At 34.8% G+C, this 17,214-nt stretch overlaps 1 protein-coding gene across 1 annotated transcript in view; it reads right to left on the bottom strand.

The window, feature by feature from the left end:
- PLCZ1 (phospholipase C zeta 1) overlaps positions 1–17,214 on the bottom strand; it is a 42,587-nt gene that overhangs the window by 15,128 nt on the left and 10,245 nt on the right. The window contains exons 3-8 of the mRNA XM_030841376.2: positions 16,083–16,314; positions 11,620–11,821; positions 8,887–9,031; positions 4,821–4,970; positions 1,480–1,719; positions 72–219 (exon numbers count right to left, since the gene is read on the bottom strand). Of these exons, the coding sequence (XP_030697236.2) occupies positions 72–219; positions 1,480–1,719; positions 4,821–4,970; positions 8,887–9,031; positions 11,620–11,821; positions 16,083–16,314 (1,117 nt within the window). The remainder of the gene's footprint in view (positions 1–71; positions 220–1,479; positions 1,720–4,820; positions 4,971–8,886; positions 9,032–11,619; positions 11,822–16,082; positions 16,315–17,214) is intronic.

Below are 17,214 nucleotides of genomic sequence, written 5' to 3'. Positions count from 1 at the left end.
TCAATTTTGACACCTTAAAAGTGAATATAACTTGTTTAAACACTTCATCTATTTGAATCATAAGAACTTACGTCTCAACTTTGAAAGTTTTCGGGCTTGTGACTCCCCAATAGAGTTACTTTCATTAAATTGTTGATACAGTCTTGAATGGTGAAAACTTCTGAACTTCTCAATTTTAGTATAAATAACAAGATCAGATAGGGCCGTAGCTATTTTTAACTTTGCGGTGAAAAAAAAAGGCAATAATTTCACATATTTGCACTAATCATTTGAAAAATTATTTTTTCAATAAAGAAAATACGCTTTCAAATCAATGATTTTAGTCTTTTCATAAGATTATATCCTCAAAAACTATTTGGATTAGGTCAATGTGAATATGTTCTATTATGACAACATTTAATGTCAATTATGAGACAACCTAAACCTAAAATCCCAATTAATGTAATAAGTATTGAGGATGGCAATTATTTCCATTTCCTTTATCCCAAAGGTCTTAGTTTAGTATCAGGAATTCTACAAATTCAAGAATTTTAGTCATGAGTAAATGTATTTCCAATGTGATCTAACATTTTGGAATAACTTCTGTTGTATAGTACTCTATTGCTCTTCTACAGCCCAGTATCTATACCCTTTGCACTTCCGTTAGCCCCTTCCAAAGTGTTCTTCTTCTTTTTTTTTTTTTTTGGAAAACACTTCTTGCGCATGCTCAATCCATGTGCTTAAGTGTCGGTAACGTGGACTGGGCCTGGCTAACCAGAGCTCTGCATTCCCCACAGTAAGTGGCTCAAGGATGTGCACAGCTTGGATCATAGCCAATGTACAAAAAGAATCTGCTTGGTCAGCTGAGAGATAGATAGGCCTTCCATTGGATTTGAATCTGAAAGCATGTAAAACTGAAGCTTGGCAAAGGCTTGCACCAATATAGGAAAAGTAGGGCCAAAGTTGGAGAAAGAAATTTCTGTGGACTTTGATACACTTCAACCAAGTCATTCCTGAAATTAGAATCCCTTTCCCTAAACCCTTCATTTCTGTGGACCAATTGAATTAATTCACATTTTACTTAAACCAGCTGAATTAGTTTTGTATCCCTTGCAACCATGTATACCTTCCTTTGTCATGCTAACTTGTATACTTAAAATACTATATAATATAAATAGTGCTTTTCTTGTCTCTGACAGTATGATCGCCTTCAGAGCAGATACACTATTTTTTGTACACTGCACAGTGTCTAATACATGAGAAGGCATAATATTTGTTAGCTGTAGAGAAAAAAATAATCACAAACAGCTAATACAGGAAGAGATGACTTCTAAAACTTCTTGTCCACTGCTAGTTTTTTCCAAACAAATTTTAAATAATAGACTGAAGTTATTGTAAGTAGGAAAAAGATGTTTCCTCCAAAATGTTTTAAAACTACTCAACAAAACAATAAGACAACTTTTCAATCACTTGTAAGGCTTTCGCAAAGCCTCATCTCACCTTTTTCTTGAAGAGTGGAATTCCGACTGCCCCTTTTGACTCTGCCTCCTTTTCCAAATCATCTTGAAAAGCATCCGATGGTTCTGGTCCTTTGGCCTCATTTTCCTCCTCCTCTTGCTCTGCCTCCTCTTCTTCTTCATATTCCTCTACCTGACCATGCTTATCAGAACCCCTCCTTTCACGGGTTTCCCTTAAAGTTCCTATTTTCTTGTTTCTAACTAGTATTTTGAATTTTAATGCCTACAGAAACAATTTGAAAGAAAGATACAATTACACATGCACAGGTAAATTTGCACTTGTCATTGTCATCGAAAAGTCTTTCATCATATTTTCAATTTGCCCACAGCAGTAAGATATGTAAAAGCTCCATCTTTTTTCCATATTCCTAAAAACCTAACAGAAACCAGTGATATTATTGTATTGACCAAAATTCACCAAAAAATACGCCTGTAATGATTGGGGCTTTCTTTTCTTTTCTATTTCTTCTACATTCCATAAATTATTACTATGCACAAATTTGAAATACATGAAAATTATATATATATAATTTTCTATAGATTATTATTAAAATTATATAATTTTATATAAATTATTATTTATATAATTATATATATATTTTTTCAATGTTACAGAAGTTAGAATGTTATAACTTCTGGTAGTGAATGCTTCAGGTCATCACTCTCTTATCCAACATTAAAAGTATTATATGAGATCAGGTATATAAAAATGTCTATTATAGTATTTGACATCTAGTAAAGACTAAATTTAAGCTAAAGATTTATAAATCTTCACATTTCAACTGTATTGCACACGAGCATCATCAACTTAATATTTCCTGCCCATCAAAACTAGGAGCATGGCAAAATTCACCATCTGGGTCACTCATTCTAAATCCAAAGCCTTCTGGTTCCTTTCTTTCACTTACTTATTTCTGCCCTTTTCAAATATTCATTAATTTAACAAACATTATTTAGTAAGTGTCTGGTACATTGTATATAATGTTACTGGGATCTACCCTATGAAGAAAAATTCCTTTCTTTTTTTATTATAATGTTTTTATGTATGTATTTATTTATTTTTGGCTGTGTTGGGTCTTAGTTGTGACACGCGGGATCATTGTTGCAGCATGCGGGACCTATGGTTGCGGCGGACGGGCTTCTCTCTAGCTGTGGGCTCTGTAGTTGTGGTGCATGGGTTCCAGAGAACGTGGGCTCTGTAGTTTGTGGCACACAGGCTCTCTAGTTGAGGCGCACAGGCTCAGTAATTGTAGCACGTGGGCTTAGCTGTCCTGCGGCATGTGGGATCTTACCACTGGACCACCAGGGAAGTCCCTAAAGTTCTTTTCTTTGAGGAGCTTTGATTGCCCTTCTCTTTGTCATCCTCAGGTACCCACTCAAATTATTCCATCATCTTGGGTCTTCTCTCTTTTACCATGACCCTCGTGTTACTAATACAGAGTTTACCAAAGTGCACTCTGCAACCACAAGTGTCAAAAGCATCACCTGGGGTGCTTGTTAAAAGAAAAGATTTCTGCAATCTACTTCAGAATTAGAGAACCAGAATCTTGAATTGTGGGACAGAATTATGTCTCTTTAACAAGTCTCCAGGCAATTCTTTTGTATACTGAGGGCTAAGCGCAGTATGAGAAAATGACTTTATCTCTAATTTCTCATTTACTCATTGGAAAGCATCTCCTTTAGTGTGGAAGCAAAAGCTTTAATGGAAATTATATATCTGAATACTAAAAATTAGATTTATAAATAATAAGAGGAGGAATTCTATTCCTAGAAAACTGAAATTATTATTATAATTTCCTGAATTAGACCATGACTCTTAGATTTAATCTCTGATGATGTGTTTACAGCACTCTGCACAAGCTGTTTAATATTTCTTTTCTGTCATAATTGAACACGTTTAGCCTGTGAGCATTCTCATCAGGTGAAAGACTCACAGTTTGTCCATTTGTTCAGTTTATTTTTCTCTGCCTTAATTCTATCGTGAGTCCTATACCTCTTGTCCTTAGTGTCATAACACTTTCATCTTTAAATTTTCTACTCATCTAAATAAAATAAAGAAAAATATAAAGGGGGATATTCAAATATTACAAATATATACTATATCTACCAAAATGATGACATGTCAAAATTAAACTATTGGTTAGGGGTGTCAAAAAAGAAAAAAGTTCATTTATCACCTGATAAAATTTGGGGTGAGGAGAATGGACCAGCAGACGAAACTGAAGAGTGGCCAGAGAGGAATGAGGAAAGCCTGAAGAATGTGGTGTTACAGAAGGAAGTGTTTCACGGAAAGGAAGGAGGCATCCATAGCGTTGAATGTTGTCAAGGCAACAAGTCAGAGGAAGGCTGAAATAGGTCCGTTAGAATTTACTGGTAGTGGGTACTTCTGTGGTGGTCCAGTGGTAAAGAATCCGCCTTTCAATGCAGGGGACATAGGTTCAATCCCTGGTTGGGAAACTGAGATCCCACATGACGCGGGGCAACTAGGTGCCACAGCTACAGAGCCCATGTGACCTGGAGCCTGCACTCCACAACTACAGAAGCCCATGCGCTCCAGTGAAAGACCCCACAAGCCTCAACAAAGATCCCACGTGCTGCAACTAAGACCCGATGCAGCCAAAAAAAAAAAAAAAGATAAAGAAAATAAATATTAAAAAAAAAAGAATTTACTGGTAGGAAAGTGATGAGCACACTGAAATACTTACTTGGTGCACATGGAAGAGGAAGCCTGATTAGGTAGGTTGTGAGGAGACAAGGAAATGAAAATTTGGGTTGAGAAAGGAAATAATAAAATAAAAAGATAGCTGGAGTAGAAACTGCAATCCTGAGGGTAGGGTGTGGGTGCTTTTTTTAAACCAAATACTTGAGTATGCTCAACTGAAGATGGTAAGACGTCTGTAGAGACAGGGACATTGAAAAGAGCAGATTAAAAAAGGGGGAACCTGCCACCCAGATGCTGAGGTATTGGGCATGAATTCTATTTACAGCCTAGATCTTTGCCTCTTTCTTAGCCTTTGGCCTGTAAAACATACCAAATTCCTGTGGTCTAATATTAACTGACTTGAAATTTTGGACACATGGGACATAACGCACAATTAAAATGTGAATTTTTAGGTATATCTCTATATATTCTCTTTATCAACATGTATTCACCTACATGCTCACGGGACTATTTCCTCGGAAACACATTGCAAAGATACACCTCGATAAATAATCAAAACTAAGCATGTGTCATTGATCTCTAGCCCAGTTTCATGGGACAATACAATAGTAGCATGTTTTTTTCTCTTTTTCTTAACCTGAGCTTCTCAGACAAAGTGTTACCTCTGGTGAAGGTAATTTGTCTGGAAAATCATCAAGAGTATCAGAAAGCAAGGCATCTCCAAAAGTAGACTGCAAATTGTCTGCCATCACTTCTTGTTGGGAAGGGGAGCAGTGATTTTCTAAAGAGAGCACCACTGGGTAGTCAGATGTCTAAAAAATTAACCATTACTACAGTTATTAATCAAAACTCGTCAATAACTTTAATGCAATTTATAGAAGCACTTAATTTTAAAACATTTCTAATGTTCAGTACCTTCGCAAAATTATTACGTTTTCTTTAAACTGAAAATAGTTTTGAGTCTGACAAAACAGGGAACATTAAATCTGTATAAAAAGGAAAATTATTACTATTTGCATTAGAAATATAGGAAAAAAAACTGAAGCACCCAACAGTGGGTACTTGTTTAAATAAATTATGGCATATCCTTTTAAAGGAATGATATAACTCTGTCACAAAAGAGGTAGAGCTATATATACTCTACAGAAAGTTATCTATGATCTAGTCTTATGAAGAAAAACAAGTTGCCAAAGAGTGAGATTCTACATTTTTTTTAAACTACATATATATGTTTAGATATTTTTAGGAAAAACTTTAACCCTGGTAAGTTAAAAAAAAGGTTAATTTTCTACTTTTTCAATTTTAAATTCTATAATCAAAACTCATTGCTTTATAATTAAAAACAAAGATAAAGATATTTCCAATTTTTAATAATAGAGTATCTAGTAAGTAAAAGTGACTCTACAAAGATATTTTCTGCCCTTAGTCACCATTGTAACTTTTAAATTTGTCACAAAATAGTGAACAGCACTCCTTTTGGGATCTTATTCAAAATTATTTTCTTTATTTTGTTTCCACATATAATTATCAGGACACAAATTTACCAACTTAGAATAATAAGAAAAGGAATTGCAAGGTCTGCTGCATTATTACAGACCTTTGATATATATGTCATATGTTACATATATCACATATAATATTATGCCTTATTAATGTATGAGTATATTAATTTCTTATGGCTGTTGTAACAAATTGTCATAAACTTGGTCACATGAAACAACAGATATTCATCTTTTCATAATTCTGGAGGCCAAGATTTTGAAATCAGTTTCACTGGTTAAAATGAAATCAGTTTCACTGGCTAAAATTTCAGCAGCTCTAGGGGAAATCTGTTCTTTGCCTTTTCCAGCTGCTGGTGGTTGCCAGCATTCCTTGGCTTGTGGCCACATCACTCCAATCTCTGCCCCTCATCTTCACATTGCCTCCTCTTCTGTGTGTATTAAATCTCCCTCTACCTCCCACTAATAAGGATATATATGATGGCATTTAGGGCCCACCCAGATAATTCAGGATAATCTCTCATCTCAAGAGTCTTAACTTCATCACACCTGCAAAGACCCTTTTTCCAAATAAAGTAACATTTATAATTTCCAGGAATTAGAACCTAATATCTTTGGGGTTCAGCCTAAAAAATGACCTTCTCGTAAATACCCATGTACATATATATTGACTCAGTCTAATATTAAGAGAAGAGTGTAAAATTCTTTTCCCAAATATAATAAGTGATTTTGAGACTAGGCAAAGTGAAGGCCTAGCAAATGGATCTCTTGATTAGGCCCTGACTTCACTCACTGGGAAGAACTCATTTTTTTTTTGTCTTCTGTGGTCTTTGGCTCCACCCTCTGGGAAGATCCTCTGGCGTTATCCTCCTTGTTCATATCTAAAGCATGTGCTGAGGAGTTGGCTTTCCTTAAAGCCAAGCCACTTTTGCAGCTCACTTCCTGACCAAGCGTTGTTTTAAGGTTCGCCTAACAAGTCAGACTTATGTTTGGTTTAGTTTTTAGCAATACAACTTCCTCAAAAACTTCAATTTCATATGTTTGTTTCTAGTAAGTCACATGTGTCAGTAACTATATCCAACGTTCTTTCCAAGCCACAGTTATCAAGTCTATTTTATTTCATTGTTCTCTCTTCCCCAAATTAATGGTGACTATATTGAGCAAAAAGTTCAACCTTTGATCTAATCTTTGCTGCAAAACTGTGTCACGTTATCCAACTGAGAAGTCTCATTGAGTCTGTTGCTCAAAGCCTTTTTTTTCCATCGCTTACTCTTTGGAGTGTTAGAAGCTGTAGGGGTTTGTCCATCCTTGCAAGTCATTTTAATTTTAAGATTGTCTCTATTTCCTTTTATTCCCTCAGTTACCCACCCTGAATGAAGTGAGAGAGTTTGCTACTCAAATATTTGGGAAGAGTATTTCAGACGAAGGGAATAGCAAGTGCAAACGCTTTGAGATATGTCTGAAAAAGGGTAAGGAGGCCAGAATGGTCACAAGAGCAAGGGAGAGGTCAGAGAGGTAATGGAAAACAGGTCATGTAGGGCCTTGGGAGTCAAGGTATGGACCTTAGCTTCTATTTTGAGTGGGATTGAAGGGTTTGAAAAGCGGAATGACATGACTTGACTTACCAAAAAGTCACTCTGGCTGATATATTGAGATGAAACCACAGGGGAGGAGGGAGAGAAGCAGGAACCCTGGATAAGAAGCCATTGTAATAATCCAAGTGAGAGGTGATGGTAGTTGACCAGTACAGTGACAGTGAGAATGGGGAAATTCAGTGTATATTTTGAAAGTAGAGTCAAGAGGATTTGCTGAAGAACTTATTGAGGGGTTAGAGAGAAAAGAAGGGACTGTTAATGTTGACAACAATGATTTAGGCCGAACACATAAAAGTTAACATTAACTGAGATGGGAAGGACCACAGGAAAAGTGGGACTAGGAAAAAGAGGAATATTATCTGGAGCTCAAGTCTAAACATGTTAAGTTAATTATACCTATTAAATATGCAAGTGGAAATGTCAAATCGGAAGTTGTCTATATTGGTGTAAAATTCAAGGGAGAAGTTTGGATAGAGATATAAATTTAGAAATCATCAGAAATTAGTTGTTTAAGAGAATTAATGCCATATATCAAGGTTTTATACTAAGATAAATTTTTAAATATTTTATATTTATTTTGTGAATATTTAGCATTTTATACTCTATTTCTAATAAATAATGGAGCAATTGATTTAACTGTGTGATTTTAAGTTATGCTTATGTTTACAGATAATACATTGACTTATTTAGGAGTACTTTAGGCTTTTCGAATCTGTAAGTTTAATTTATTAGATATACATTAAGTAGTAAGATTTTGTTAATTAAATCTCTTCAATTGCACTATGGTTGAAGTAGTTAAGAAAGAAATCACATATACTAAGTTTAAAAAAACAATTTAAAATGTCTGAAGGTACTGAATTAGCCAAGCTTGTCAATGGAATCAAGTATTATTCAGAATTCAATGACTGTTAAAACCAGCTCAATTTATAGACGAGGATTTTTAAGCTGAATTAAGAAGCTCTAAAAAGAATTAAATCTTTGAATCTGTAACTTAATACATTTAACAATAATTTTGAAATCTAAAGTCAACTTTTGTATAAATAGCTGACATCATAGTAGAAAAAATGCCAAAAGTTGAGATAATACATTTTTGACATTTGTGTCTTGAAAGTAAAATATTCGAATGTTGGTAAAATATTTACTATTACATAGGCCAGTATTTCTCAAACTGTTTTGGCCATTAACTCATGGTAAGAAATATAATTTATATTATGACACAATACACACGTGTGCACACATACACAAACACACATAATATATATTATATAATTAAACAAAAAGTTCCATGAAAATCAAGGGGGGAAAAGTATGGGGGGGTGGGTGGGATGAACTGGGAAATCTGGATTGACATATATACACTAATATGCATAAAATAAATAATAAGAACCTGCTTATACAAAATTTTTAAAATTTTTTTAAAAGTTCCATGAAACCACATGTACCTTACTACCTGAGATTAACTTTGACAAATCTACCTTTAATGATATACTACATGGATTTCACTGCCGACTAATGGATCATAACCCACAATTGGAAATATTACTGATCTAAACTAAGGTCAAGCATTATAGGATTTTGAAACAAGTAAATTATCTTATGTTTACATAACTAATTGAACAAAGATATGCACGTACTATGAATGCGTATTTGTGTATCGCTCGGATAACAGTTTTAAACAGAAGCTTGCTGGTGAATGTATAGCCATGGTATACAACAGGTTCATTTTGTGATCCGTCCCAGCAGTCAATTTCCAGACAACGGCATCCTTTCACAAGGGCACTAGTAAAATTTAAACAAAATAAATGGTCATTCCTAGATTATGGTTTATACCTTTAACAAAATACTACATGAATTTCATTCCCTACTAATAGATCAAAACCCTCTACAGTTTTGTGGGGAAAAAATTTTTCATGGAGGACAACCTAAATAATACTGATTCTTGCTACATCTCTAGATAGGTTTAATTACATCCTTAGATCAAGCCAACCTTTACCAAGCTGCTTATTTTAACTGCACGGTTTGGTCCCCGGCAAAAATGTTTTGCGTGGATTGCACTGTGTCATGCCAACCCTTTTACTCAGAAGCATGTAAAAGAAAGTTGTCTCTCCCCCAGCGGTGGTGTGGAGGGCACTTTTCACTGTCTCACGGAGACACGGAGTGAAATGAATGAATAATGACGTGGGAACGAATAATGAAAATTTGTCTCTCACTCAGGAAAGAAATTCTCCACTTAAATAAGTTTAAGTGGCTTTTTGTGGATTAAAATATTTAATGCAGTTAATATTAGTTTTCCTCTTTTAAAGAGGAGGAAACTGAGACACAAGAATGTTATATCTATCATATAATTAACAAATGAGAGAAAGGGAGGAAAGATTAGCACCAGAAACTTAAACATTAATAGGTAAACATTGCATTACATCACCTCTCTTAAGTAGAGAAATTTTGAAAGACTTGCATTTTGAGTGTATCTTCCACAGGTGTGTAAGGAAATAAAGGAAGAAATACAATTAAACTTAACTTTAAATTTTCACATGGGTGGAACACTTTCTTGGAATTCAAAAGTAATTTTCTGTATTTCTAAGTCAACCTGTGTAAAATGTGTAGTTTCTCTCTTTAAAAAATTAATATAATGAGGTATGAATAGAAATTTCTGTAATAAAAGTAGAGCTATGAATGGGGCAATCTTTACAGGATTCTAAATAGATATATTTCTGAGTTTGTGGATTTATGTATTTACTTAGATTTTAAACTGGAGAAGCAATATTAATTTCTAAGTTTGATGTTATCATGGGATGATAAGATATCTTTTCTATGATTTTTCCTAAGTAATATCACCCAATCACATAGCTTTGAATATCACCTATATACCAATGGCTTCCAATCCTATTTTTCCAGTCTGGATACTTCTTCTAAATCCCAGACACATACACTCAACTGACTATCTGACCTAGCCCTTTGATAACTAATTGATATCTCAAACTGAACACGGCCATCACAGAACTTTTGCTTTTGCCTCACAACCTACAATGGCCTCCTCTCTTAGGCTTTACCACCTCTGTCCATAATGTCATCATATCCTAGGTTATCAGGTCCAAAATCCTGATACTCTCTTTCCCTCATACCTCTCTTCAAATCACCGGGTGAATCACCTTGTTGGCTCTGCCTCCTTGAAATATTTCAAATTCAGCCCTCTATCTCAGCTGCTGCCTCATGAATTCACCATCTAAATGATCGTCATCACCTGGACTGCTACAATGTCTTCCCAAAGCATCTCCTACCTCCACTCTTGCACCATCAGTCTTTCCGCCACAGTAAAAAGTAAATCAAATTATGATATTATCCCAAGGAAATTCCCTCCAATGGCTTCCCAATGCAACTAGAATAAATCCATTCTCCTTTCCATGGTCTCTAAGACCCTCATAAATGCATCCTGTCTACCTCCTCAAGCTCACCTCCCTTCATTCTCCATTTATTTGTTTCCACCCACACTTGCTGTCTTTCTGTCATGTGAACATGCCAAGCACTGATTATTTCTTCTACTTGGCATGCCCTTCCACTAGACCTGAAACTTCCTCTTTATCGTCACTCAGACCACAACTATATCCTCTTGAGAAGCCTTTCCTGACCCTTCAATTAAAGTAACACCCTTCACCCCACAATTACCTTAGTTCATCTTCTCCATATGAATCAGTCCCTGGAAATATCGATTTGTTTATCTGCTTATTAGCTGCCTATTCTCATGAACAAATGAGTGTAGCAACTTTGAAAATCTTGCTCACCACTGTATCTTCAGCTGACTGACTAAACTGAAGCTGAAACTAAACCGGTATTAACAGTATGATACATTGTAGGACGCAAAATTAATGAATGGTGCAGCGTAGACTGCCTTTAATCTATGTAAATTGTCTGACATGTAAGTATATATATTATCTATAAATGCCACATTATATAATGTATGTGTTGGTTTTCCTTATAGCACTGAGATATCTGAGAATTAATTTTAACCATATTATTTTAGAAACCCCAGATGTTCTGATTAGCTAAATAAGATTTTTAAAGTCTTCTTCACATATTTTCCTATACGAAGTATCCAAATTGCTCAGGAAACTTCCAAGGGCCAATAAGCGGGGAGAGGAGGTTGGCAGACAGGATTAGAAGGGAAGTGTATGATAATAATATATTGAATAAATTATACAACCACCCAAAGATTGGATATCCAAGATATGTACAAATCAAAATTCCTCTTCCCTATGTGTTTTTATAACATGCATAGCCTTCTTTTACTGTGAATTATTACCTACTGAGGTAGACACCACCAGGAACTTTCAAACATCTTTAAAATATAATGGATTTAAAAATCGAAATACCTTACATATCCCCAAAGGTCACTTGGTCCCACTAATTGGTCAGATATCAAGTACGTATTATGTGAACTTGAAATAAAATAATCACTCAGTGGATGAGTCATATCTTGATAAACACTTTCATACTTATTATTAAATAGTAGACATTCAGACGAATCCATGTATCTTCTAAAACCTTCAAATGACATCTGGTGTGCTTGTTTAACTATGAAAATAAATAAAAAGAATGCAGAAATATCATTAGTAGTATATAAATTACATCTCACTTTAAAACTTAGTAGCAGAGATTGTTTCTAGAATATTCATTTAGAATTAATATTAATACTATTTTTAATGTTTCTTTGGAAGCAAATTTTTCTAAGGTTCTTATATTTAGTTCTTTTATATCAACATTCAAGTAGATTATATATTATTTAATCATCTCTGATTTTTAATATTTTAAAAATACATACAAGAAAAGTACATATGTCATAGATCCATTCATTTCCACAAGCTAAACATCTATGTAACCAGCACCAAGGTGAAAGAACAGAGCAGCACCCCAGAAGACTGCCTCCTGCTAACTTTCTAGTCTTCCTCCACCCACACCCCACCCCCAAGTGTATTCAACGGTCTGGCTTCTACCAGCATAGATTCCATTTTCCCTGGTTTTTGTGTTTTATATAAATGCACTCACACAATATGTATTTTTTTGTGACCGGTTTATTTTGCCTGACATTGTTTATAAGATTTATTCTTGTAGATGCACACAGTTAGACATTTTTTATTCCCATTTGTATATAGCTTTCTATTGTGTGAGTACACCACAATTTGTTTATCAATTCTATTCTTGATGGGCATTTAGATTATTTCCAGTTTGGGGTTATTATAAAAAGTTCTGCTATCAACAACCAGGACATGTCTTTTGGTGCAAATATGTACATGTTTCTGTTGGGTGCATGCCTATAAATGCAATTGCTGAGTCATTTGCATATTACCATCTTTAGCAAATGATCTCTGAACTTTTATACTCAGTATCATATAAACCAAAATTATCTATTTAAGCAGAATACTGGCTCTGGAATGAGACAGCTTGGGTTAAATCCATTTATTTGTTATATGAGGAGCCTGTTAATTAACTTCTCCCTATCTTTGGAATGGTGGTACAGTAAGTCCCCTACATACAAATCTTCAAGTTGCGACTTGCAAAGATGCAAACTTGCATTTGCCTGTCCTATCACATAAGTTAGTTCATGTGTCTGGCGTACATTGTCACGTGCATGCATCCTCTACAAGTGGCTGTGCTTCTGTATACTTTACTGTACAGTACTGTATAAAGTAGTACAGTATCTTTACTTCAAGCCCAGGATGTCCAGAAGCAAGCGTAAAAGCAGCAGTGATGTAGCTGGTACTACTGTACTTTTCAAGGTACTGTACTGTAAGATTAAAAATGTTCTCTTTATTTTTTGTGTTTGTTTGTTTTTTATGTATTATTTGTGTGAAAAGTATTATAAACCTATTACAGTACAGTACTATATAGCCGATTGTGTTAGCTGGGTACCTAGGCTAACTTTGTTGGACTTACGAACAAATTGGATTTACAAATTCGCTCTCAGAACAGAACTCGTTCGTATGTAGGGGACTTACTGTAATCATAACACCCATCCCTGTATACTAACTTTATATATTAGCTCTATAAAGGTTAGTTACTGTTGCTTTTGCTGCTGATTACTCAGTTTGCCTCAAATTAAAAGTTGGTGTGAGTATTCACTTTAGAATAGAGAGTGTTGATCCTTGGCAAAGAATTTTATTTCTGGGAATTTATACTACAGAAATAGAGCCTCAGACAAAGATGGATGTGCAAGAATGCTCACACTAGCATTATTTATAAAAGGAAAATTAATGAGGGGAGGAAACAAATTAAATCTCAAGCTATGATACAATACTAAGCAGCCGTTACAAATAATGTATCAGAAAAAAAATATACAGTGACATAAGTAAATGTTTATGACATCATAAAAATGAAAAAGCCAGCATTCAAAATGCTCTTACAATTTTGGTTTAAAAAATGAAAGCTAGAAGAAAATACATAAAATGCTTACAGTCATGCAAACTATTTCAAAGTTATGCAAATTTAGAAACATGTGAGTGTATGGGGCAAAGGCATCATATATTTTAATAGTAATGATTTGCATGAATTTATTCTTTTTCCCAGTGCAATTAGCAGTGATTGGCCTATAGCCCTTTTGAACTATTAACTAATTAAGTAACTATCTTTGGTACTGGAATAGAAAACAAACTCCTCTTATGCCTTTAAAAACTACCAGACTGAGAATTAATCTCATGGATTTTTATTTTTAAAATAAAATGAGGTTTTCCTTATTTGGTATTGACATATGTCAAGTATCAATGTGGGATGAGACTGAGAAACTTGGCAGCATTTGGGACTGTAAGATCATAATTCAAATTGACCTTAATAAGTCTCTAAAGTGATCAATAGCCATGTAAATGAAATGCAAGGTCTTGGCTGTGTGAAACTATCTGAATGGAAGCAGAGTAAGGCCCAAAAGATGAAATAGATGAACAGTGTAATATTATGGTTAAAATACAAACACAATTCCAAGATGTCACTGGCACCATCCCATTATCCCTTTGTATCTTTTAACTTACCACCTGCAGGTAACAGTGGCCATTTTTTTTTTGAATATTGACTGGAATAATGCTACTAAAAGTGCTTGTCTGTGAACTGGTTGTTTCCAGGTGGCAATGACATAAAGAGCTTGAACCAGAGCCTAAATCAATTCACTACTTTCTCAGAGAAAGTCTTTGCTATTGAAAGGAAGGAAGTCAGCTGGACTCATCAGATGTGCTTAGAGATGTACTTTTTTTACGTTCTGATGCAAGCTCTTTATCTTGTTGCAAACCTGCAAAGTTTTAATCGTGATCAGACCAAACTCTTACTAGCACTATCTTCAGTCTTACCACCATGGTACTTAAAAGCCTCCAAGGTCTTTACGTGGCACTGAATCATGAGCCAAAATCTTAATTGTGGCCAACAAGACCAACATGACTTAATCCCTGTCCAAACGCTTTTAGCCCTCATTCTCCAGGTTCCAACCACACTGTCCTCCTCTTGTTCCTCGATTCTCCAACTCAGGGCCAACACTTCTCTTGTCACATGTCTAGTTCTTTCTCACCACTTACGTCTTAGCTCAAATATCGCATCCCCATCGACGACTCTCCTAAACAACCAAGCTATGGGGACATATGTATAACTGATTCACTTTGTTATAAAGCAGAAACTGACACACCATTGTAAAGCAATTATGCTCTAATAAAGTTGTTTAAAAAATAAAAAACAACCAATTAGAGCTAGACCTCGTGCTTGTCTACTCTCTATTTTATTTTTTTCACAGTACGTAGCACTCCCTGAAATTATCCATTTGTATGTTTAATTATTTATTGTCAATCTCCCTCCAACCCCCATCAGGAATATGAAACCTAGTTTGCCTTGTTCTCCACTGTATCCCCAGCTCCTAGAACCATACTCAGTGGCCACAGATAAACATTTGAATAAATTATGAATGTACGAGCCCATGAAGGAATAAGTCTTGTTTTGTTAGGACCCATATTATAGTATGTTAAGCATTGATGGCCATAAACCAGTTTTCAAAGGCAGAACTTGGGCTTTCATATATCCCTTGTTAATAAATATTTTGAGCTATTCTATTAATTTCTGTAGGGTTAAACAGCATGCTTTAATAGTGTTTCTTGTGCATATTTTATTACATTATTATTTATTATTTTATTTAAAAATAAACATAAATGGAAAAAATTGAAATATTTTAGCCAATGAAAGATGAGACAGAGATCAAAAACTATATGACAAAAAAAAAAAAAAAACTATACAGCTCACTAGCCAAAATGGTCATTGAACTTAAACCAGATGACTGCATTCAAAAAATAAAGAAAAAATGTTTTAATGTTTATGAAATGTTGTAGACAATTATGTATATAAACAACAGGGAAATTAGTGATTTTATAATGTTTTATTCTTTCCTAGAATTGTTTTCATATAGCTAATTTAACATTCATATATTTTTCAATAAGATAGTGTATAAAAATGGAAAAGTGCCTATACCTGGGTTTTTATCTTATTAATGAATATCAAGACCCTTTCTTCCATTACAGTACTTGTAATAGAATCCTCATTTTGCTCTTCCTGAATAAGCTAATCTCTGAACACCTGAGAGATATACAGAAGCAGCTAAAAGAAAGGAACAGGACAATGAAAGAATGCCACTGTTACACAACAAAGCTTTCTAAAAGATACATCTGCTGTCTGTAAAATATGAAATTAAAACAGCCAACGTATAATATTACCCATAAGAAATCTGACCTAATCAAAAATTTGAATTTAATAAGTGCAAATCTTAAAAAATAGTTTGCATATAAATATTTGATAAAACTTTGAAATACAAGCATACCTTCTTCAATAGGCTCATATTTTTGAATGATCTCAGAAGCAATACTTTTATTAATGTCAAGTGTATACTGCTCTTGTGTCAAAAATTGGGCCAGATTCTTTTCAAAAAGAAATTTCCGGTTTTCAGAATACGTGTTGAAAATCTCAATAATTTCTTCTCTGTGTGCAATAATTCGATAAATTGTTCTAAATTCTTCTATGGTGATTCTTCCTTGCTTTAGCCTGTCATTATCCTACTAAAAAAAAATGACTGGTGGGCTCACATTGTGAACATAAAAAATACACAAAATGAAGACGTTAGAGTATTTGTGTAACATATATACCAACTTATACTGGAAAGAAGTTACATTGGATTCTTATTTCAGATAAAATACATAAAAGTGCATGAAATGGTGCCAAAGTTGGGGAAAGGTTAATGGATCATCACCACTTAAAACCCAGTGGCCAGAGCTGCCCAGTTTAAGTGAAGAAGTGTATCCTGCCCCTGGGGAGAGTTAGAGCCCTTACGCAGTTCTTTACCCGGAAAGACTTGCCCGAATTCAGGGGAAGCTGCTAGAGATTCTTCCAGACTTAGGATATCCCAGAACCATTTGGATTTACCTCAGACCTTCTCCTCACTGTGGTGATAACATATGCCATCCCATAGAGCTCACTATAGTCTGTTGTTTTGTCCCTGCCTAGTTGGTTTCCTCTATCAAAAGCTTTGTTTTGGGCACTTGGAAACTGAAATCTAGGACATGGGTCCATCATGAAGGGAAAACAGACCTGTGGTTTTAGATCTGCTCGGTCTGAATGGGAAAGGAAAGGTGATCCAGCAGGGGTGCAGGATTGCAGAGGGAAATGCTGACTCTGAGAGGTCATGGAACTTTCAGGGACATGTGTCCTACAGACGCAGAAATATGAATCTAAATATCTGGAGGGGGATACAGGCTTGAGATGAACATGCTGGAGTTATTCCTGGGTGGATATTTGTAAATAAATGGTCAGAAATAAGAAGACCCTCTCTGTAAAAAACAAAACAAAAACAACCCAATTGCCATAGTTGGAATGGAAAGAAGTATGGGAGAAGATGAGGATTCTAGGTTATCTTTCAATTACACATTTCATTTTTCTATTCTAGTCTATTTGAGTAG

The sequence above is a fragment of the Globicephala melas genome, chromosome 10 (assembly GCF_963455315.2).
Source record: "Globicephala melas chromosome 10, mGloMel1.2, whole genome shotgun sequence".
NCBI classification, from domain to species: domain Eukaryota; kingdom Metazoa; phylum Chordata; class Mammalia; order Artiodactyla; family Delphinidae; genus Globicephala; species Globicephala melas.
This window is presented reverse-complemented; position numbering and strand designations above follow the sequence as displayed.